Source organism: Paralichthys olivaceus, chromosome 17 (assembly GCF_024713975.1).
Source record: "Paralichthys olivaceus isolate ysfri-2021 chromosome 17, ASM2471397v2, whole genome shotgun sequence".
In the NCBI taxonomy this organism is placed as follows: domain Eukaryota; kingdom Metazoa; phylum Chordata; class Actinopteri; order Pleuronectiformes; family Paralichthyidae; genus Paralichthys; species Paralichthys olivaceus.
Window position 1 is genome coordinate 3128355 of NC_091109.1, and position 21984 is coordinate 3150338.

At 41.7% G+C, this 21984-nt stretch overlaps 1 protein-coding gene and 1 long non-coding RNA gene across 3 annotated transcripts in view; one reads left to right on the forward strand and one right to left on the reverse strand.

Moving 5' to 3' along the window:
- LOC109629773 (uncharacterized) overlaps positions 1 to 21984 on the forward strand; it is a 175756-nt gene that overhangs the window by 119814 nt on the left and 33958 nt on the right. The gene's annotated exons all lie outside the window — the stretch shown is intronic.
- plod2 (procollagen-lysine, 2-oxoglutarate 5-dioxygenase 2) overlaps positions 10793 to 21984 on the reverse strand; it is a 32742-nt gene continuing 21550 nt past the window's right edge. Inside the window, exons 9-20 of one of the 2 annotated variants that reach the window (XM_020087665.2) lie at positions 20159 to 20284; positions 19941 to 20062; positions 18541 to 18645; positions 17533 to 17658; positions 16201 to 16342; positions 15329 to 15391; positions 14136 to 14249; positions 13803 to 13868; positions 13520 to 13624; positions 12337 to 12483; positions 11979 to 12104; positions 10793 to 11805 (exon numbers count right to left, since the gene is read on the reverse strand). In XM_020087665.2, the coding sequence (XP_019943224.1) occupies positions 11650 to 11805; positions 11979 to 12104; positions 12337 to 12483; positions 13520 to 13624; positions 13803 to 13868; positions 14136 to 14249; positions 15329 to 15391; positions 16201 to 16342; positions 17533 to 17658; positions 18541 to 18645; positions 19941 to 20062; positions 20159 to 20284 (1398 nt within the window). In that variant the 3' untranslated portion in view covers positions 10793 to 11649. The remainder of the gene's footprint in view (positions 11806 to 11978; positions 12105 to 12336; positions 12484 to 13519; positions 13625 to 13802; positions 13869 to 14135; positions 14250 to 15328; positions 15392 to 16200; positions 16343 to 17532; positions 17659 to 18540; positions 18646 to 19940; positions 20063 to 20158; positions 20285 to 21984) is intronic. The other variant, XM_020087666.2, reaches the window with a different exon arrangement.

The following is a 21984-nucleotide window of genomic DNA, read 5'->3' on the forward strand; positions in this document are numbered from 1 at the left end:
CTTTTGTCAGAGACATCGCTGATTCCCAAACTGTCGCTGCAGTTCCTTATGAAAACATTTACTTATACTTTGCAGATGAAGCTCATTTCTGATCATGTATTCAGAGGGATGCAGCAGGCACACCGTGCACTGCTGTTTACCACCACCACCACCAACAGCACCGCCACCCCCCACACCGACCCGCTTTCAAGCCCCAGTGGCATTCTTTCTATTCAGCTGATGAAAGAGATTGCTTGGGTCTTGCACTAATGAATTGCCATTATTATTAAATGATGTTTGTAAATTATGACCCAGTTTGCTCCCGATGAATGGTGCAGCAACTCAAAACCCACATCGTCAATTAGGAGCTCACAGCCAGTGCAGGCAGTTTGTGTGTGTGTGTGTGTGTGTGTGTGTGTGTGTGTGTGTGTGTGTGAGTGTGTGAGTGTGTGAGTGTGTGTGTGTGTGTGTGTGTGTGTGTGAGAGAGATGGAGAGAGTTAAACTGTTTTTTTGCATGCAGGTTGGAGCTTATTCCATTTGCAGCTCACCGGCGCTGCCTTGTGGTGCTCAGATGAACATCCCTTATTTTGACCTCTTTAAATACATTTTAGTAAGAATACATTTAAATATCAAACATTATAATTTTATTGACATTAGAAATCTCTGTTTCATGTTGGCCTTGAGAGAGAAAGTCAATAAAACATCTGGTTGTACGTGGGAAATAATAGATGTTTTATTCTAATTTCACAGAAATCAAATGTCATGAGAATATTTTCTTGGCCAATGTATCTCCAGGCAAAGATCAACACATTTAAAGTACGTGCCTGCATATCTAATGGTGGCTCCTTCATTAGGGCTGATTTGGTGTCCCGTCCTCAGCCACAAGGGGGAAGAAGAGGGGAACAGATGCAAACACAGAGCTTCTCATCTCCATGATCAAATATTTCTTTTCCATTTGAAATTCTGCTTTGTTGTTAATGATGTTGACGACAACTTCTATCAACTTTTGATAATTCTGATGGCTGAGCATTTGACAAATGCAAATGAGCAAATGTTATTTTTCCTATTTGAAACCTCTCCCTGCAGTGTTTTTTAATTTTGCTGCGTACGAATCGGAGGGATTTCATGCTTGTAACGGGGTCGTCCTCGCAGTGACACCTCGTGGATGCTGGCGGGCACATGAAACAAATTTACACTCAACCGTATCCAAACTTTGAAATGCATCCAGTCGGTATCTGTTTCTTTTAGTTGGTATTAAAGATGAGAACACCCCCCCCCCCCCCCCCCCCCCACAAACACACACACACACACAAACACATAGTTCCAGTTGACATTTTAATGTGTCTAAAGTACACATACAGTTCAGCTTGTCCCTCCCTCAGCTTGGACAGCTGCGTTGACAAATGAGTCAAGGGTCAATCTGGTGTGATCTCACAACTTCACTGCATGGTCAGACCCCTGCTCACATTGCTGCTCCATACAGCCCCTGCAGGTCACTCGGGTCCTCTGACCAGGATTTACGGGTTGTGCCGAAAACCGAAGGTGATCGTGCTTTCGAAGTTTTGACCAGAACTCTTCTTAAAGACATTTTCTGAAAAGAATCTTTAATGCTGAAAACAAGATTTAAAAAAAACATCTGAATGAATTTCCTCCAAACTCGGCCTATGGGTCAGGGAAGAACAGCCTCTGGATCGAGTGCAGATCCAGGAATTTTTCTTTTTTTCTTTAACATTGCGAGAGACATTTTCAGAAATAATTCATGGATCAGGCACATTTTAAGGACTGAGCACTTCAGTTGGGTGCGGCTTGATAGAATTTAGGGGACAGTTAGGCCTTAGCAGATGTTTGCACACTTCTGAGTGCAAGTCTAGTTTTCCGGATGCATTTGGAATGACATCTTAATGCAGCATGTCTATAACTGAAGAAGACAAAATGAACAACTCAACAGGTCTTGTGTTAATACACTGTGGATTTTATTTCGTATCAGTACCAGTATATTATTACATTATTACTATAGAGCCCTTTGTGTCCACAGAATAGGCCGTTGCTCTTCCATCAGGCCGTGTGACATTTTCAATCCGAGAAAATGTATTTTTACATGAGTTAAAAAAAAGTTTTAATTGCCATGTGCATCTTCTGTACATTTCAACAGCAGACCTCCTGGGAGTGCAGGTTTTCAGATTGGCGTCATATTTCACTGAGCAGATGTCTCTCCCACACAGAGGCTGTAGCGTCTTTCTGAATTTATGTCTGTTCACAGAGCTCTCTCCATTATATCTTTTTTTTTCTTTAATTTTCTCACCACCGTGGAATTTATCCAGCTTTATCAGCGCTGAGTCACAGGATCAATTCCGGGGAAGTCGTCTTTCGCTGGAATCTTTTGGCTTCTCTGTGAATACATATCTCACTCAATCCTCTCAGTGCATTTCACTGTTGGTGCTGATTTTTACTAACACATTCACATTCTCCCCCAAAGTATTTCATCAGATCCCAGTAATAATAATAATACCATTCAATTTGGCTTTTAGCTTTAAGTTTCATCCGTGTCGGGAGAAAAACTCACTTAATGCCTGTTTTTTGTGGCACTACCCTGCAATTTGACACGGCTGGATTACATCGCATATCAGGAAAAATACCCAAATCACACCACCAATTTAGGACTGTTATTATTTTCGTTACTGCCTAAAGTAAAATGATATCATCTCAGCACCTGGTTTTTGTGTGGATCCCTGTGTGTTACAGGTTTGAACCCAGGCTGTCTTCATTATAGATGAATTTCACAGCTCTGTCCCTTCCAGACATCCTGCAGCAGCGGTTAGTGCGGGAGGGTCACATTCCTGACCCACTGAGGCGAAAAGGAAATGATGTCACCTTTCCCAGACTACCATGACTCATTAGTTTCAGACCACGCTTTAATGTTGCCCCACATTTAAAACCCTTGCCATTTCCGTGTCTTGGCAGTGCCACTGTAAGTCTATGAGGAAAAGCACCTGGGCCATTACATTTCTCTCTCAGCACCCATTTCCATGTTGTTTTTTTTCGTGCATGAAAAACAAGCCAAGGTTTTGATCGTGCCCGTCTGGGTTACAGACTACAAACGGAATTATTTTTCTTATGAAGCACATTTTAATGCCTTGTTAGCGAGCTGTAAATTCTTTACTCCATGTGATGCGTTCCTGTCTGCAGCAGCGGTGAGCACGGAACATATTTAGAGCAATATACAGGATTGATGATTTCGATTTTGGCACAGGAGATGGTCCTCAATGTTTTTCTCTCCATCACGGCTCACTTGAGAGTCATTTCGGATCATTTTCGCTAATGTATGTGTAATTTCCTGGAGAAATCTCTGGATATTTGCGTTGCGAGTCCTCGACTCTGGGGACTCTTTTACAGTGCTCAGGTTAAATAATATGAATATGAAAAAGAAAGCCTTATGAATATCTGTAAAATGTTTTTTCCATTTTCATGCTGTACAGTGTAAAACTAGTTTAGTCACAGCAGCAAATTACCAAACCTACACATGCAGCAGTAATTATATTCCTTCAAGTGCAAAGGTAGAAAGTTCAGTCTCCAAATCTGCACATGGGTGGGACAGATGTATAAACATAATTGGGTGTGTAAATTAATTGACTTCCCGTGCAGGTGAAAATTAAACTAAAATTTTGTGTAAGTGCGCACGTAGGCAAACATACGCCAACCTCTGACTGACCACAGGTATTTCAGCCCACTGACTAAATCAAATGAGTGCAGTGTGTAAGTATGTGAGTGGGTGTAATGAAGTTTTGCCTGTCTGCAGCAGCTTATTGCAGATTTATCTTCCTCTGCATCTGCATGGTATTGAATTTGATACAGTACACGCAAATTATATCTATCATTCTATCATTCTATCTATCTATCATTCTATCATTCTATCTATCTTATTTACTCGATGTGAGATCCGTTTTTTAAATCTCACAATCAGGACTCCAGTTTAAATTTATGTAAAAGTTTTAAAGAATATTTGCAGTAAAATGTAATCAATCAGTGTTAATACAGGAAATGTTTTCCCTCCATGGAGAGGTAATCTCATCATTCTTTCAGTGCACTGTTTATCAGCAGTATCATGAAAGGCATTTTACTCTGCAGAACCATCTGAACCTAATGGAGTGAAGTGCATAGGAAAAGCCTTTCGATGTGTTTTCAACATATATGACTGAGGTCAGGGAGGCTTGTGTCTAAATATTTATTAAAGGAGTTTGTGGTTAGTTTTTAGATTCCGGATCATCTTTCAGTTCACGTCTGGGTTGATCATCTGCGGCTCTGTCAGAAAAAAAGGGGCCTCGCCGGGAGAGATGAGCTTCCCATTTATGATGTACACTACTCCAGCTGTTTTATGAGTATTCACACGCACGCCAGCATTAGGACAAGCAATGAATTATGGGGCTGTCTCAAAAGACTGCACATGTGTTTGCTTCCTGATTCATAACAGGTGGAGACCCACAGCTGAAGTAAATGTAAGACAGGCTAAGATTTTTATGAAACTGTTATTAAGTTTGAAAAGCTTGTACCAGGCTCTATACTTTGTGTCTCTGGCATCTCTGTCATTAATGTTGCCTCAGTACAATGAAGTATTTGAAGTATTTCTTGATCACATCCTTGGCTTGAGACTGTAGTACTTCACTGTACAACGCAGCTGTAGCCAACCATCTTGTAGGGTGATCCCTCTTTAGAGTTGGCTGCAAGGCCACAGAGATGGACCTGATGCTTTTCCAAAGCCTGGGAGGCCTCACACTTATCAGAGTAAGGCCATCGTGGTCAAGTAGGAGTTAAAACCAAGCATTTCCCACAAAGGCTGAAAAGAGGAGCTGCAGCATTCGACAGTCTGAGGAAAGAGATGGTTTCTGAACATTAGAACACCTTTAAGTAGAAATCCAAATAACAATAATGAGCCTGAATATGATATATTCAACATATCTCCTTAAGCCCTCAGTATTTCATGCCTTGTGTCTGCAAACTGTGTGAGGCTCAGAACAAAGAGGTGTAGCTAAATGCTAAGTTCCAGCTTGTGTTTGGGCGATTGCCTTAAAAGGGAAAGCTAGGTTAGAGCGATCAGAGGTTAGGAGCTCTATATGTGAGGCTGTGCAAGAGGAGATATATGTGCTTAAGTGGGAACATGTGCGTCTGCACTAAGCATGATTTCTGCAATAAATCAGAGATATTGTGGATGTTTTCCACATGAAGGAGCTCACTGGCTTCTCCCATGCCTCATAGCAGAAGATATTAAACGTGCGTGCTATTTTTAACATTGTCAATCATGGGTCTGAAAATGGTGGAGAGGGAAGAAGAAGCAGATGCAGGAAAAGATGAGAAAGGCCTTGACCTTGCAAACCCAACTGAGGCTTTGTGTTCCCAGGAAGTGTAAGTTTAAGTGTGTCTGATTTCCACTTAGTCTCTGACCTCTGTGTGCTTGTGGTGGTTTTGGGGGAGGATGATAGGGCGTGGTTGAGGATGGGGGTGGATCTCCCGTGTGTGGTCCATGCATGGCCACCACTTGAGCCTGGCGCTGTGCTCTGCACTTGTTTCTCGCCCAAACCTCGACCTTCAGTGGCTAAATGTATTCCTCTATCTCGAGAGGACCCTCTGCTGAGTCCAGGTTCACTCTGTAATTTTATTAAACCAATTCTAATATTACACAGAGCAGCAGCTGACAGATATAATAGAAACGTTCCGAACGCCACAGCCAATATGAAATTACTAACATAGATGTACCCATTATGTAAAAGCCCTTGAGTTAAAGTTTTTTTTTCTGTAAACAATACATTGCACAGGAGTCAGCCCTTTGAAGTGAGTCATTCTCCAAACAGGATACCTCTACTCATCTTTATGTAAATTCCTAGGTGAAAAGAAAAAGGCTTTCCCACATGTACAATGTGTATATGCATGATGTGTGCCTCTCCTGGAAACCCGCCCACCCCTCCTGAAATCTTATATTAAAGTATTACATGGTTAGTTTCACTTGACTCACATCATAAATGATCTCATCCCAAGTTGTGAAAGTCAAAACAAAATGAGGATTATGGCAGCGTGCCCAGACGGCGGCAGGATGCCACAACACAGCTATACAGACCACAACGTCCAGTGTGGAGGATTCGCTTTAAAAAAATCCCTCTCTTGTGGTCGTTCTTTTAAGTCAGAGCCAAAGAGCCAATTAGAAGGATTAGGGTGGATCACCACTGGTTTTGTCTTGATGAGCTGTGGTCACCAGATTGCCAGTTTGCTGTTGTGTCGCTTCTGGCTCCTCAGAGGGCAACAGGTTCGCGTGGAGGACTCGCAACAAACACGCCTCCACAGAGGGACTCTTGGCGTTGGGTATCTGAGAGGACTTGAAGAAGTGCTAAGTACAAATCCAACAAGAGCCACATGACTGGAACATGCAATTATATCGCAGTGTTGGATAGACAGGCAGTGAGAGAACGCTCTTTATGGCATGAGGTCCAGAGCAGTGGTGGGAATACTCGCATATAACAAACGCTTGTTGAACCCTGTTGCTTTTCTCTGTGCATAAATACACAGGTAGACACTAGGATGAAATGATGGATGAATGTGGTTGATGTATTTCTTGGTCTTGGATGAGCCTGGGAAACAGTGTTTTCAAAACCTTCACAGATTATCACAAAACTTGGTTGAAGGATGCAGTCTGGGTCAGGGAAGAACCCGCTAAATGTGGGTGTCTAGCCTAGATCCAGAATTTCTTTTAATTTTCTGTAACGCAAGATCTTTCAACATTTTCACCACCTCCCCGGGGAATAATGCATTGAGCTTGACAAAACAAAATAAGACACATTAAAGGAACTAATATCTATAAACGTGTGCAATTTGGTTCAACTTGAAAAAAGCTAACACCTAAAAAAAATACACATTATACACCAAAAAAGAATAGAAGTAGAAATATAAGTCTTGATTCAGGGCAATAAAGTCTCTGAGACACTACGGTTGGTATAAGGGACTAAAGATGACATCATACTTCTAGCATGTAGAATATTTTAGTCTCAACTTCCGTTATTAGTGTTTACATTTCTGGTGTTGCTTTAGTTCAAACGTGGATATATTTACATGCTCAGTAAACTCACTGTCCCCAGACACCATTTTTCCCTTGTGTCATGGACATGGTGAACGTGGGTGGTCACTTCCAATGTCGTGCCAAAGATCACAAACCAACTCCGGTGAAAGTGGCAAGGGAGTTGATGATGTGTTAACAAAACCGACACAGTTTATTGACAGACCTCAACAAACTTTGCAGGAAGTAGCTTCATCTGACATCTTGGTTCTTTCACTGCCTGTCTCAAAGACACATCGATGTGTTTCGTCACTTTCTTTCAGCATTTTTCAACATCACATCTCCCTGATTTCAAATCTCAGTCTCAACATATATGAGGAACGTGCTTAAATAAACTCTCACTGTCTGAGAGCAGAAAATCTATAAATCTTTTCTTGGCTGACACGGAGGTTGAGGATGTAGTTCCTTGAGGAAACAAGCACGATCAATGTGATTGCTCCAATAAGAACATCACGCCGAGCAGTATATTTCATTTGACACACCAACCTATCATGAAACACTCCACTCAGAGTTTCTGCTTTGCTCGCAGGTGTGTGATTAACTTCTGTGCACCCGTGTATTTGCTCTTCATTACATCTGCGCGCTCGCTTGTCACATGGAATATTAATGATTAATGTTGCAAGCAGAACTTCTCCTGTCTGAGATATTCTTGCCTGACTTCTCACCTCACAGTGTAAAAATGGCACAGACAGGGTGTACCCACATGGGGGCTCTGGGGGTCTGAACACCGTCCTGCTTTCTCCTCTTTGCCTGCATTGACCCAAGACACGTGGCCTCCACGTAAACGAGGGTGCACACACAAAGACGCACACCCTAGACAGCAAAATACCCCCCACTCCCTTTCTTTCATCCACATCTCAACTTGCAAAGTGCCGATTGAGGGAGCAAAACCAGACTAAACACACTGAAGGATCATTCAGAAGACCCTGAAAATAGCTCCTAAAAGACATGTTGTGTGACTTATATTTTGCTCAGCTAACTATACACGGAGCCTCTGTGGCTTCTGACGACCCCCCCGTCCTCCACCCATGCACGTCCTCCTCCTCGCTTTTGTCTTTTTCCATAAATCAATATCTGTCTGGGAGTGTGGGGCTGCTGATTGTTTTTACAGAGCGTTTCTGTGTAATTTGGCTAAATGGCACTTGCGCCTAGTTTACTCTGGGATGGTAAACAGTCTGGCTGGCAAAAAGGGAGTGTGCCGATCATTTCAAAAGTATACAATCAGCCGTAATTGCTGTTGTGGACTGTGGATGTATTTGATTACTTACCTGAATGACGGGCGTGATGGCAGCCTTGAAATAATAAGTGGTATTTTCTTTGAATTACACAATATGGATCATTTTCAATGTGTCATGTTTTACCTGACATGTCTGGATCCATTTTTATGTCGCCTATAATCACAGGACGCCTGATATACGAGAGATTCCCAACATAAAAATGATCAAGGACTTTGCGCACATAAATTCCCATGGTCTTTTTTTAAGAGCCCAATAAAAGTATAAAAAAAAATTTTTTTACAATGTGTGAGAGTCGCTGCTGTTGCCAGAGTCAGTGGGTTTAAGTTGTTAAAATTAAACAAGTGAAATCTCCTTTATTCAGCTGCTGCGGGACGTGAACTCACCTCATGATTATGTAAGTACGCAGGTTTTTAACAACAAGCGTGGCTCTGAGTCAACATGGATAATGTAACGTGATGTAACTGCCACTGGAACCAATGAATCATTTCTTGTTCTCTTGCACTATTGCAAATGCAAAGATGATGAAGTAGCACCAGAATGTTCCTCATGTGCAAATACGCATAAAGAACTAAAGTTCTTTTTTATTTATCTACAGTAACACTGACATTGATTGCTTTAAACAACGGTTTCTATTTTATTCTTTGGTTAGAATTAAAAGAGACCTCATACCTCAGCCTTCCCGTTTTTCAAAGAATGTGAAACATGGTGCTGATGCTCGAGCTGCCAAGTAATAAATTACAGAGAGGGGGGTCACACTGGTTTCAAACTTTCAGACCTTCTTGCATTTAATGTGGCTTTGTCACACACACACAGTTACTAGAATACTTTGGTCCATTTGCAAGAAATGTGAACACAAGTAGAAAAACACAACTTGAACACATGTTCCCACCGAGACGCACACACATGCGCTGATATGCATATATGCATTGAACATTTCCTCTCTGTTCACACGTTCTATTCCAGTACTTTTCCACTAATCTCTGACTGTCAGTTGCACTGTGCATGAACCCAGATACCTCTACTCCTTGCATGTACTGCAATAACTCCTGGACTCATGCCCCCAAGGGGTAAATTTGAAAATGTTACAGTAGGAAGTGAATGGGCCTGAAACTGCTCCTGCACTGTCCTCCTTCAAACCATCAGCACCAGACAGCACATATGCCCACACATACACTGGCCTCAGGCACTCACATTCTTGGATCATTGCAAACACTTTATTTAAATCCCGTGTTTAGTCAGGACCCCAGTGTGTGCTACTGTAATGTCTAAATGGCTGCCTGTTACTGGGCACCCTGCAGTTTGTGGCACACTCGAATCTACTTCGGTAGAGGATCATGTTACACATCGTTAGAGCTGCTGACCCCAAGCATGAGTATCCACTGTGTTATAGAGGAGCTGTGTGGCCTCGGAATTCACTGTAAAAAAAAAACCACATTCTCTCCTAGGTTAAATCTTTCGTAACTATAAGATAGAAAGGAATATAAAACAAGATCGCACATCAAATATTCACTTTGCTTTATTCTTCATCCAACTCTAGAAGTAAATCAGACTTGAAACATTTTCGTCCATCACTGCTGTTTGATAAAAATCATTCCTGTGAGAACCTGTGAGGAATGCAGCTTTTCCTGCGCGCCTGGCAGGAATCAATGTCACCTTTCATGGGGCGGACCGAGGGAAATGATGGCCACAAAGGCCTCTTTCAGCAGTGTGTTGACCCAAATCTCCTCCATCTCTCCCCCTCTCATAGCAGCTCCTCAGACATTCAGCTTTCACCTAGACTTTACAGGGAGCAGAAACGCGTGCCTGTAGTCAGGGAGTCCGCCCTGCAGGGGGTTGTCTCTCCAGAGGCTGTGCGTGTTAAAGGTAATGAGGTGATGTTTCATAAATGAACTGATCTGAACTGATCAGTATTGTGGTTTCTACATGTGGAGGCGTGTAACTGCTACAAATAAATCACCGTTCTCTTGTATATCTGGTTGTAGAAAGTTATATATATTAATCATCAGGTTCTTTTCTTTCTGCAAATTCCAGGCAGTACTCCTCCCCCATCATCAGTCATCAGTCGATCTGTAAAAACTCCTCTAAAGTTGCATGTGCATGTTTACACTGGGGTCCTCATGTAAACTGAACTGCATTTGCACTGATTTACATCACATCACCACACCCCAAACACCGCTCCCTCAGCCCTGTGCAGAGCTGAACTCCCAAAACACGCCTGATTGTTTGTACATGTGATGTGTTCACGGCAGAACAACTTGACAGACTTGGAAGATGCACCGGTAACAGAGATAACACGATGGATATCTCTCCGTAGTTGAGCTTAATCCCATCCAGACTTTGCTTTGCTTCTGCCAGAATCTGCACAGGCGGATAAATGTCTTCTTCCTTTTGAGTTGAGCATGAGAAGGTGCAGAAAAGGCTGGTGTGAGCTGTAAATGTGAAGTATCAGAGCTTGAAAAAATGAGGGAACACATTAAATTTCTTATAAAGAATTTTATTAAAATTTGACAATAAGTTAAACAACTTAATTTTCCGAGTCCCAAAATCCATTCACACACATCTTTGCAGAGGAATATTGCAGAAAAATATTTTCAAATGAATGTTGCCAATCTCCAAAACAAGAACGAAGCCTTTCAAGTAAAACAGAAAATGAAACTTCATTCAAACGGAATTCATATTGAATTCTGCTGCTTTGTTGTCGATTTTTAATTTTCTGATGTGCAAAATTACAAAAATATATTTATTTTTTACTGGGCACAAGTTATTTTACTAAAATCACACATCTGGATTGTTTTAGGATGGAAAAGAACTTACACCCCGAAAATAAATGATTTAAATTTAAAAGCAGAAACATGGGATTGTTGATAAGCACCAGTAGAAATGTGTAATTTTACAGTATAAATGCATTCAGTGACATCTTACCTGAAACGCAAATAGATACACAACAACCTCATGCTAGCATAGTACAGCAAGCAGAGGCACCAGTGTGTGTGACCCGGAAATCATGACAAGCTACAGCACCAGTAAAGTTTTTGATTTAAATGCTTTAAATGGGAATGGAAGCGCTGCAGCCTGCTAGCATCATTTTTCTTACTTGTGTATCTTATGTGTGAATTGCTTTTGTCACCTCCCTTTTCCACTCTACACTCTGTTTGACAGAGATTTTCTTTTTAAATGCAACCATTAACTCTTTTAAAGCTGTTGCTTTAAAAGAAAAGAATTGCATCTGCAAAACATCTGGGGCACAAAAAAAACAAAAAAAAAACAGAACAAACATGACAGAAAAAGAAGCAAAGCAAAGGTCAGCGGAGTAATTTACAGCATGATCGGATAGTTCAAGGGTCGATGAAGGACACTGCGATGTAGCGGGTGCCGTTGGTGGTGGGCAGGCCTTCGTGCAGATGAGTCAAGCGTCCTGGGTGCATGAAGCTCCAGCCTTTTCTGGGTGAATCTATGGAGCAGTTATACCTATGGAAACGGCAGCCGCCTCCCTAAAAAGGAAATGAGAATGTGAGGGACAGTTGTAGATGGATTGATATTTGTGGAATGAGTCACTGGGTCCGGGAACATTGAGATTAAACCAGTCTTGACAATATCCAGATGTCATTCCGCTCTAATATCAGAATGACTCATCCTCCATTGCACCTTCTTTTTTTTTTTTTACCTGAAAGTCTGTGTCTTTGTTGTTGAGGGCGATGTTGATGGTGAAGGTGGAGGAGTCGTGGTGGGGCCTCAAGTACGCTTGTCTCTCAGGCGTGTATTTTACCACAAAATTCATTATGGCGTAACCCTGCAATCACGGCAAATGAATACATCAAGTTAGCCGTGAACATTTTGATATATCTATGTGAAAGCTGTCAGCTGCTGTTAAAGCTCACATTTCATCAGAGAATGTCAAAGACGTGTAAAAACACATCCCAGAGAAATAAGCTAAGTTCATTTGTGCTGTTTCAGTTTTTGGGTGAATAGTGGTGGAGCTCGTTCTTTCTCTTCCCTTCATTTCTCCCTGTGGTCACACTAACCTTTGTGTAGTAGCCAGAGAAAACTTTTAACGTGACGGGTGAAATGAACTCTCGGATGAAGTGTAGCCACTCTTTATCGAAGCCGATTTGCTTCATGTGAATGTCGTCCGTCGGCACCGTCTCGTAGCCTCCGGTGATCCGCTTGTCCTGAGGGAAAGGAGAGAAAATAAAGCAAAACACTGCAGTGTGATTAACGACAGAACAAATGACCCACCGTCCTCTTTGTGTGTTACCGCGGTTTTTAGTGTGGTGATGATGATGATGACGCGTCTGTGTGCATGTTTTTGTCCGCAAAACCGCAAGCTGCGATGTTGTTGTCCTGCGTCAGGCTTAATGACCCATCCATCCCAGCGTTTTCTCCAAACAGATTTAGTCCAAGCATTTCTACGCATTTAGTCTCCCAGGCAAACTTTTCGGCACATTAATGACCAATTTCAGACCACATAAAACCGGCTGCATGACTTAAACACCACACAACGTCATAATGTTTTATTCCATTATGTTGTGTTAATGTTGGACATGGAGAAGACGGTGTTAAAATTAAAAGCACATGTGTTTACAAAGACATGGATCATCAGTTGTGTGTCTGTGTGTGAGACGGTGTGTGTCCTAATAAACACATAAAATAAAAATCTCATCTTAAGAACAGGCCATTTGCTGCTCAGCACATCTGGCTCACACGAGGGCGAGGGAGGGGGCCTCGGAGATAACGACTGACAAAGGAAATGTTTGGGACAATAAAGTTTACAGAGCAACGTTTTGTACTTTCATCTTTTTAATTAAAACACACATTGAACAAAATGTTTTAAATACAAATAGACTTCGAAGGCTTCTGCTCTACTCTGATTAGCATTTAATTCAGACACATGGTGGGAGTATTATACGAAGTGAATATATTACAGTGAATGTCTTCTGAAGGTTTGAAAATGTTCAGAGCCACTTCAACGTAAACCGTAATTCAGGGGTGGCTGGTTTGAGATACAAACGACGGCTGGATTGACTGTGGTGGAAAATCGATGTGTAGAAGTTATTCTTTTTTGAAGTAAGAACTAAAGTATTTAGCAAAACAACTACTCTCAGGAGTACAATTTATTTAAACTACATGTAACAGAGTAAATGTAACGCGTTGCTACCCACGTCTGCCACTATGTGTCTCCACGGTGTTGACTGCAGCTCTACTGACCTCATGTTTGCCCCCAGACCAGGAACCGTACTGCTCCATCTCCTCCACTATTTCATCACAGGCCTTCACTGAGAACACTGGGAACCAGAACACATCTGGACAGGGCTGTAAACATGCAGAAAGAGACCTCTGAGACTAGACTTCACTAACACCTTCACCTTCAGCTGCACTGAATAATGGGATACCCAGATACTGCATGTTAAAAGCAGATGTTGGTACTTCAGCACGACATTATGTCATTGCTCTTTTGTCTACTGTATGTCAAACACACAAAAATACAAACCTCCTCCAAGAAGTTTTCAGTGAATATTCGAGTGTAGTTTTTGTGGATGTATTTTTCCTTCCAGTCCTGGAAATAGAAAGAATTTCAGATTAGTGGCCTGTTTTTTGGACTCCTTATTGACCCGCATACCTCACAGAGCTAATCCTCTCTCCTGCAAGGCACGTCCCAGCGTGCCAATACAGTAACTCACCCGGCCTTATCAGTCAGGGGTGTTATCACACTGAAGTCATTAAGTCAAAACTATCTCACATCTCTAATCCTTCCATTATGGCTAATAACCTTTACAGGTATTTTTTTATGATTGAAGAATAATGAGCGATCATAATGACTTACCACAGGGTTTTCAAATATCTGCCACAAGTCACTGTTGTAATGAGAAGTGTTATAATTGGCTGTGGAAATGAGCCTCCCGAAGTCGTGACGGTTTGTTATGTACATGAAGACTCCCTGCAGCAAACAGGGAAAAACATCAAGTCACTTTCACAGATTTTATGGAGGCAAACAATCTCAGTAAAGTCTCACAAGAAGCATTTATAACATCCAGAACGACATAACCATAACACATGCAGATCTACAGTGCATAAGAGCACTGTAGGTTATAATTATGGTAAATGTTTATGACTCTTTAAAGGTTAGCACTGGTATAAAATAGGAACAAAAAAAACCTTGTGGCAAACTACTTAAAAGCTTCATTTGCACAAAAATTCAAATCAAGTCTGATTCCAGTGTGTTTAAACAAACTGGAATCAACTGATAATCTTAGAGAGAACCAAAAACAGAGACAGGTGCCATATAAATAATCTAAGATTATTTATGGGTGGGGCGGTGAGGTGAGAGGATTGGGAGAATGGGAACAGAGGGGGTGGGGGTGCTGGGCAGGTTGGGATAAAGCAAGTCCAGGAATGATATTCCCTCTACGTTGAAGCATTGGGGGAGGGCGCTGTGTTGGGGAGGCTGTGGACTCTGTCAGACTAGGCTTCGTTAATGATAAAAGCTGATGAATCAGGGATGGTTCTGCAACCTCCCGATGTACGTTTCCAAATGGAATGTGAAAGCTGAGGTTTGGAGCACATGATTTGCAAGACTGAGAAGAACTTTGTTGGAGCCTAGTCTGAAATCAGTCAGTGTGTTTAGAGGTTGCAGGTGGTTACATGTGTTTGCCGTGGGGTTTGGATGTTCTCTGTAAAGCATCAGGACAGGGGACTTGCATGTGGACTCCTCTTTCTCCTTCTTCATCTCCTCTTGGAAGTGATAATAAAAATCTGGACAGAGCTCAGGTCTTTCTTTCACTTTACCTTAGACAAGTCTGCTCTGTCTCATCACAAGAAAAAAGGTCAACATCGATTTCCAAAGAGCTGCCAGTCAACATTTTTATATATGGACACGAGGCAGCAACGTGGACAGCAACTTAGACTCAACGTTTTTTGATGAAAAATCTAGTCATTTTTTAAGAAAAAAATGACTCAGTGCCAACCCATTGGAAATGAATGTTTCACAAAGCATAATAATTAAAAACAAGTGGAAACCTTTGGGGGCCTGAGCATATGGAATGATTCCGGAGAAGGGGAGTCTTTTTCTCTGTGACTGGTCTAAAATAAAGGAGAAGCATCGTGTAAATAGGATAACATGAATCAATGTTTCAGAATAAGAGACATGGTGACAGTAGAAATATAAATACGTCACATACATAGCAACTCAGGAGGAGGGGGAACACGCCTGCATGAAACAAAGGAGCAAGATTCCCTCTGAAGCTGATGTTTTCTGTGGGTTAACACGGGAGGAATGCATGCTGGGAAAAGGGTCAATCAATCCAAAAGTACCCGGGGTTTGGATCAGGCAGGGTAGTCGTTTCGAGCGGAGCACAGGTGACATGTCGGTGAGGTTAAGCGTTAGCGGCATACACATTTTTAAAGCTTCAGAAACCATTAGAAAAGGAAAACATATTCAGTAACACACAAGGTGGGTTTTTATCGGCTATAGCATTGTCTGTGGTCTTATGACAATGAGGGCAAAAGAAAGTGAAGAATGATGGGATATAAGTGGAGCAAGGAACCTTTACACACCATAGAGGAACCATAAACAGGGAAGGATCATGCCTTGATGACAGACAAAGACATTTTAGTCCGCTCATACTTGCCAAGCTTTCATCTTTAGTTTCCTTTGAGCTGTTCAATTTTGTCAGGGTTAAGATTCATTGCATTTATTAACTACTAGTGCTAATAATATTTTCTATATATAAGTACATACGTTAACATTCTGGTATAAATGTCCTTAAAAGTAGCTATGTCCTCACACAGACAGGTTTTAAACAAGTGTTAAAGACTTCTTGACTGAAATACAGCATATTCACATTAGTTAGGGACATGAATCCCTAAAGATTGAAACCGGGCCTTCTTACCAGTTCTCTGGCATTTCTACACAAAGCCATATCTGGGTCCAGTTTCTCCAGAACAAAGTAGTTCCTCTCTTTCATTTCGTTCCTCAAGACTTGGCCCTTGACCAGGTAAATGTGTGCCATGTAAGGAATGTTCCACACGCCCCTAGAAACAACAAGACATACAGAGAGGAAGAGCTCACTTTGCAGCAGCCAACCACTGAAACGCTGGAAGAGATTTTGCATTGCAGTTGACATGTCATCCGTGACTACAGGTGTGCTGTAGGAGCTGTTGGTTAACTGCTGAAATACTGTATATGGTACATGTGGTAAAAGACATTTTAATGGCTCCACTGAGGAACTTGTGTTTTCGCCCTTGTCCTTTGGTTTGTATGTCAGCAGGACTACGTTCAAACTACTGAATGCATTTCCATGAAACTTGGTTGAAGGATGAAACATGGGCCAAGAAAAGATCCATTATATTTTTGCATGGATTAAAGAATGTCTTATCATTTTCTTCGACATTTTGAGATGAGGCGTTTGTTTTTTAAATTTGTACTTATTTCCCAGGGAATGATTCATGGATCCTGAGTGAAATAATTGGTCATATTTAGGGAACTGACATCTATGACTGTGTCAATTTGATGCTAATCCAAATAGAAATAAGGATCCAGCAGATTTAAATGTGGTTTCATAGGGTTTTAGTGGTTACTGCTATAACAGTTTCAAATACAATCCTGTAAATACCATCAATTTGTAGCTGAGATCATTTGAATTCAGTCAGGAATCAACAGTTTTAGAGCTATTGTTTTGAACCACGTCCAAATGAACATAACAGTTTTTACCAGTTTCTCTCATTTTACGATGGACAGTCCCATCACACTCTCTCACCACAAACCTCCACTGTCCTGGAAATTCAAACTATTCCCGGATCCCACCTCCCTTCACCTCCTTCACCCCTTTCTAACTAGTAGTGTAGGAGTTGCTAATGCAGCGTCAGAAACCTGATCCCTTACTGTCGTCCTCCCTGCACGTCCACGGGTGATTAAACCTGGGTTTCCACTGCGGTGGGTGGATGTTTATTCCTCTACGCCATCTGGCCGCTACTTCAACTTATTTTCAAACCCGTAAAAAAAAGTGAGTCTGTCAGAGAGGAGAAGGGAATTTGACTTCTGTTTTTCTCATGCCTCAGACTTTAATGAGTCTGCAAATGTGTAATGAGCATCTTACGTGTCTTGTTGATTATGGCTTTACATGGGCACCAGTGGTTTCAGCACAATATTTTCAGTCATAAACAATATATACATGGTGTGTGAACCATAACAATGCAAAGCCATAGCTATGTGTGCCACTTACATGCGTTTTCTCTGCACAATGTCGACATAGTCTTCGGAGCGAGCGTAATAACCATCGAGACTCAAGGCTCCCCAGAAGTTGGACCACAGCTTGCCGTGACGAGTGACAAGGGGACCAATTATTTTTCTGTAGGGAAGCAGGAGACATAGCGGAGAGATGGTAATTCTGTCAAAGCAGATAAAACTCAGTGACATCTCGCAGACGGTCAACCAACTAATGCACCGAGTGCCTCGCTGGTAAGGCTGTGCGTCCTGCATCATGAAGATGAGCCTCTCACTGGAAAGATACACTCGCAGCCAAGTCAGTAACAGTTCCTAGAAGTGTGTAATGTAAACCAGACCTGTACGTAATGCTGGACTGGATTGCGTTTTGCAGCAGGCTTTTTTTTTCGGTTTCTTTGAATTTGCATGAGATACTCTAACACTGGATTTTTCCACTCCTTTTCTTCTCGTCCCACAAACCACAATGAAAGGAATTTTTTTTTATTATATTAGAAACTAGGCAGGCTTTAAGAAAATGGAGCATGCGTAGATATGGACTAAGCTATGCTAAGGCTAAAATGTCTAGAATAAGATAAATTGGCATTTTAGTTGCACAGGTTCTGTGCCAGTAGAAAACTCTCATGCTGTCTTTAAATATCCTAGAAAGACTTTTGCTTTGCATGCTTCCAACAGGTCACAATACATTCCCACAGCCACAATGACATCTCGTTTGTGGGAAGCTTTCTTCACAGTCTTGAGCTGCAGAAGGAAAAAAGCTTTGCATGTTTGTTTTTTGTATAATGCAAAGTGGCATTTCGGGTAAGTGCAATGGACTCCTTCACTGTTTCCATGTGGTCAGGCAAAAACAGGAAGCCAGAGCCTCTTATTTTTAAACTTTCATTCACTCGGCTGTAATGTTCCTGTGGTTTTGCCAAAGGAGGCATAAATTCAATGCTTCAATGATCACAGCGGCTACCAAGGAGGTCTGCTGAACGTGTGGCTCATGTCCCGGTTACTGTGTGTTTACCTGTTTTGCTCAATGAGGAGCTTCAGTGTCTGTCTGTTGGTGAGCATGACATCAGAATCTATGCTGAAGTAGTAGTCACATGTAGCATCCTTACGGCAAACATCCCTGATAAAAAAAACAAAAACACAGACATGGCAGAGAAAGTAGTGATTGTTCCTTCCAGCCCTGGTTACAGTCATTGAAATACTTGGAAGTAATCCCCACCACAAGTTGAAATTTATCAGCTCCTAAGTATAAGATGTCACTTTTAATTGTAGAGTCAGACTCTCACTGACTGTCTTTGAGCCTCCAGTGGATAATATGATTGTAGGAAGATTAGAGGCTTCTCATAAACCTTAGACTTCTTCATTATAGGGATGTCCTGACCAGTGCTTTTGATCGGAACACTGAGTTGAGGCCTCAGATTGAAATATCACTGTGACAACAGACTGTTATTCAACACTGAGAAATGACAGGAGGGTCCCTGTGGGTGGAAACAGCACCTGTGATGCTGCTGCAAAGTAAATCACATCCACACTTCCCTACAGTCCAGATGAAGATTTTATCAAAAAGTCAAGAGAGCAAAATCTTGAGCTGACAAAAGACAATAGCTCTGCTGATATTATTTGCTGGCTGATATGAGCCATTCTCTGACATAACAATACCAGCATTAATATTAGCCTATATGAAAACTTGTATTTTACACAATAAACAATGCAGAGAAGATGTGAATATGATGTTATCAAGTCGCATTAATATTTCTCTGACAAAAGGGTTTGAAAATGGTCTAGTTTATTTTTTCCATATTTCTGAACGTCCTCTCAAAGCTTGTGGATACAGATGAAGCAGACACACGGAGCACCACTACCGGAAATCGTGAGAGCGGCAGTGTAGCCGATAGCTCAAGGGACTCGAGGAAGACATTTCAACAATAGAGGATCCTTTTGATGAGAGACTTTGCGAGTTGGTAAGAAACTATAGGAAGTAGGACATTACAGCTTCTTTTGCTCCTTTCTACAGAGGTGCATCACCATAACCTCATTTAAACGCTGCACTGCCCTCTAGACCCATGGAACTTTGAGGGCCACATATTTTGTACATAATGGCAGCAAACGTGAGCCTTTTGAAATAATTGTGAATATTTTCATATTTATATATGTCGGCCAAAATGTAAGCATCAGCAACAGCCCCCAAAAATCCATGGAGGTCGAGCTTTAATTAACACGGTTAAATATTTATGCTTCTGGAACAGGTTTCTTAAATAGAAACCATGAAGAAGCTCTGAAAAAACATCCAGCAGGCACCTTTTCTAAAGGCTATAATTAATCTGTGCCAACACTGCCGTAACATGGCTCGATCAATTTTGTTCTTCAAACCACAGGTTCTGAGAGATGACAGATTTAGAGAAGCGGCGTGCTTACATGGCCATGTTCCTGGCCTCTCCTTGGCTCAGATTTTCTTCTGGTCCCACAACCTTAAAGCTGCTGAACACATTCCGGTTCTCTTCCCAGAACTTCTGGATGTGCTTCTCGTGGTAAACCTCCTGAGGAGGCAGCCAATGGATAATGGATTAGGAGTCAAATACAAAAGGGTCATGTTAGATAGAGATGTTGGAAATTAAGAGCAGCTGGAGACTGACATTGTTGTGGACAAAAAGGTTGATTTTGTCATTCGGATAATCCAGGGTCAGCAGCCGCTGGAAGAACTCGGGAAGAAATGGAGTCGGCTGCTCAATGAACACGCCAACCAACACATTTGGATATTCCTGTTTAGATTAGAGGAGAGACAAATTAGAACTATTTTAAACAACAGGTCGCAGTAAGGGAACACTGTTTAGGATAAATCATGGATGATTTTGACATTTCACACCAGGCATAAACATAGTGATGTTGCTACAAATGGTGTCCATGACCACATTCTCTTTTCTTGAATACCACCTAATAGCATTTAATTTACAGATGTGACTCTTGTGTGTGTTCTCTGCAGTGTTCTGTCTTACAAATATACTGTATATACAAATATACATAAAAGTGTACATGTGTACTTGAAATGTTTGCACATCCCTTGCTTGTGCAGACAAGGACTCCTGATCTAATAAATCCCCACTAGTTACAAACATGAAAATCTAACACATAAATATACTGCTTTGCAGGATCTCTAATCCACACTGCCACGTGTAACTCTATAAAGAACAGCACAAGTACACAATTATTGCTCAGACAGTTGGGCCTAAGATGACATACATAAAATGATGCAAGAGACACAGAGACGAGAGGAGGAAACATTTTCCCATGACACTCCACTCCAGCCCACACAGCTCAGTCTGGACTCTTGATCCTCTTGACCAGTTCACAGAAAAGGTCTGGGCCAGGCTTCAAAAGGGATCCGAGCAGAACCATCTAATTTGTAAGTTCCGCAACGACTGTATTTCAGGCACATGAAGGGACAACTCATGCATCCAGCCAGTTGGAGCTGAAGTTGTGACAGAAAGACAGCAGACAGCCAGCAAAGGAAAAGGGAGTGGCAGAAAAGGACAGGGAGAAGCAACTAAAAGCTGGAAGCAACACCTATAACACAAGAGACAAATGTACAGTATACAGCAAAGTGGTCTGGCTGGCAGAGAAGCAGTTCTGGTGGTGTAGCACAGTGTCTATATAGGACCTAAACTCAGTCCTACAACCAAAGTACATAAAAAATCAAATGGGTAGTTACCCGCAAGAAAGGACACTATGTCCTTTCCACATGGCCTGATCTTTCAGAAGTCTCTGACCCAAACACAGAGTAGCACAGTGGAATGAAATGCCCACTAAGTTGTCTATTATTGCAAAGCAGTGTTTTCTTTGAATTCATTATGGAAGGTCACTGAGAGCAGCCTGCACAGAGATGTCTTTCTTGTACCTGGGTTTGTCTTGAATCAGCTCCAGTTAAACTATTGAGCCACATCTATTTTGGGAGTTTACAGGAATACAGAAAATCCCATTTTGTTGCACTTTTGAACAGGATTAGAGCAAAGTTATTTGCAGAAGGAGAGTGGATACAAACAAGATATATAAAATACAATATATTGACTGTAATTGTGTGTACATTTCAGTAATCCTCCCCAAAAGAGAAAAGTACATTTGTAAAACAGTAAAACATTTTTGACAGATGCAGCCACACAGCCAGAGTTATTTCCTAGTTCCTACCATTCCTGCTCTCTATACATTGCCGTGGCTGAACTTTGTGACAAATTTTCAGCAAAACCACCACAACTTATTATTATGGATATAACCCATACTGAGAAGCCCACTAAAGGCAAGGCTGGTCGACAGCGACACCCTTTTAAGTGAGCCCTTCCGAAAACCTCAGAAGCCATATCCTGCACCACAGCAGTGCAGTGCTCCTGCTTCTGCTCCAAGTAGTTTCCCTGGCACTTACGCTCTTTTAAAAGGGTCCAAAAGGACCAGTGGGTGCATGACCTATTAT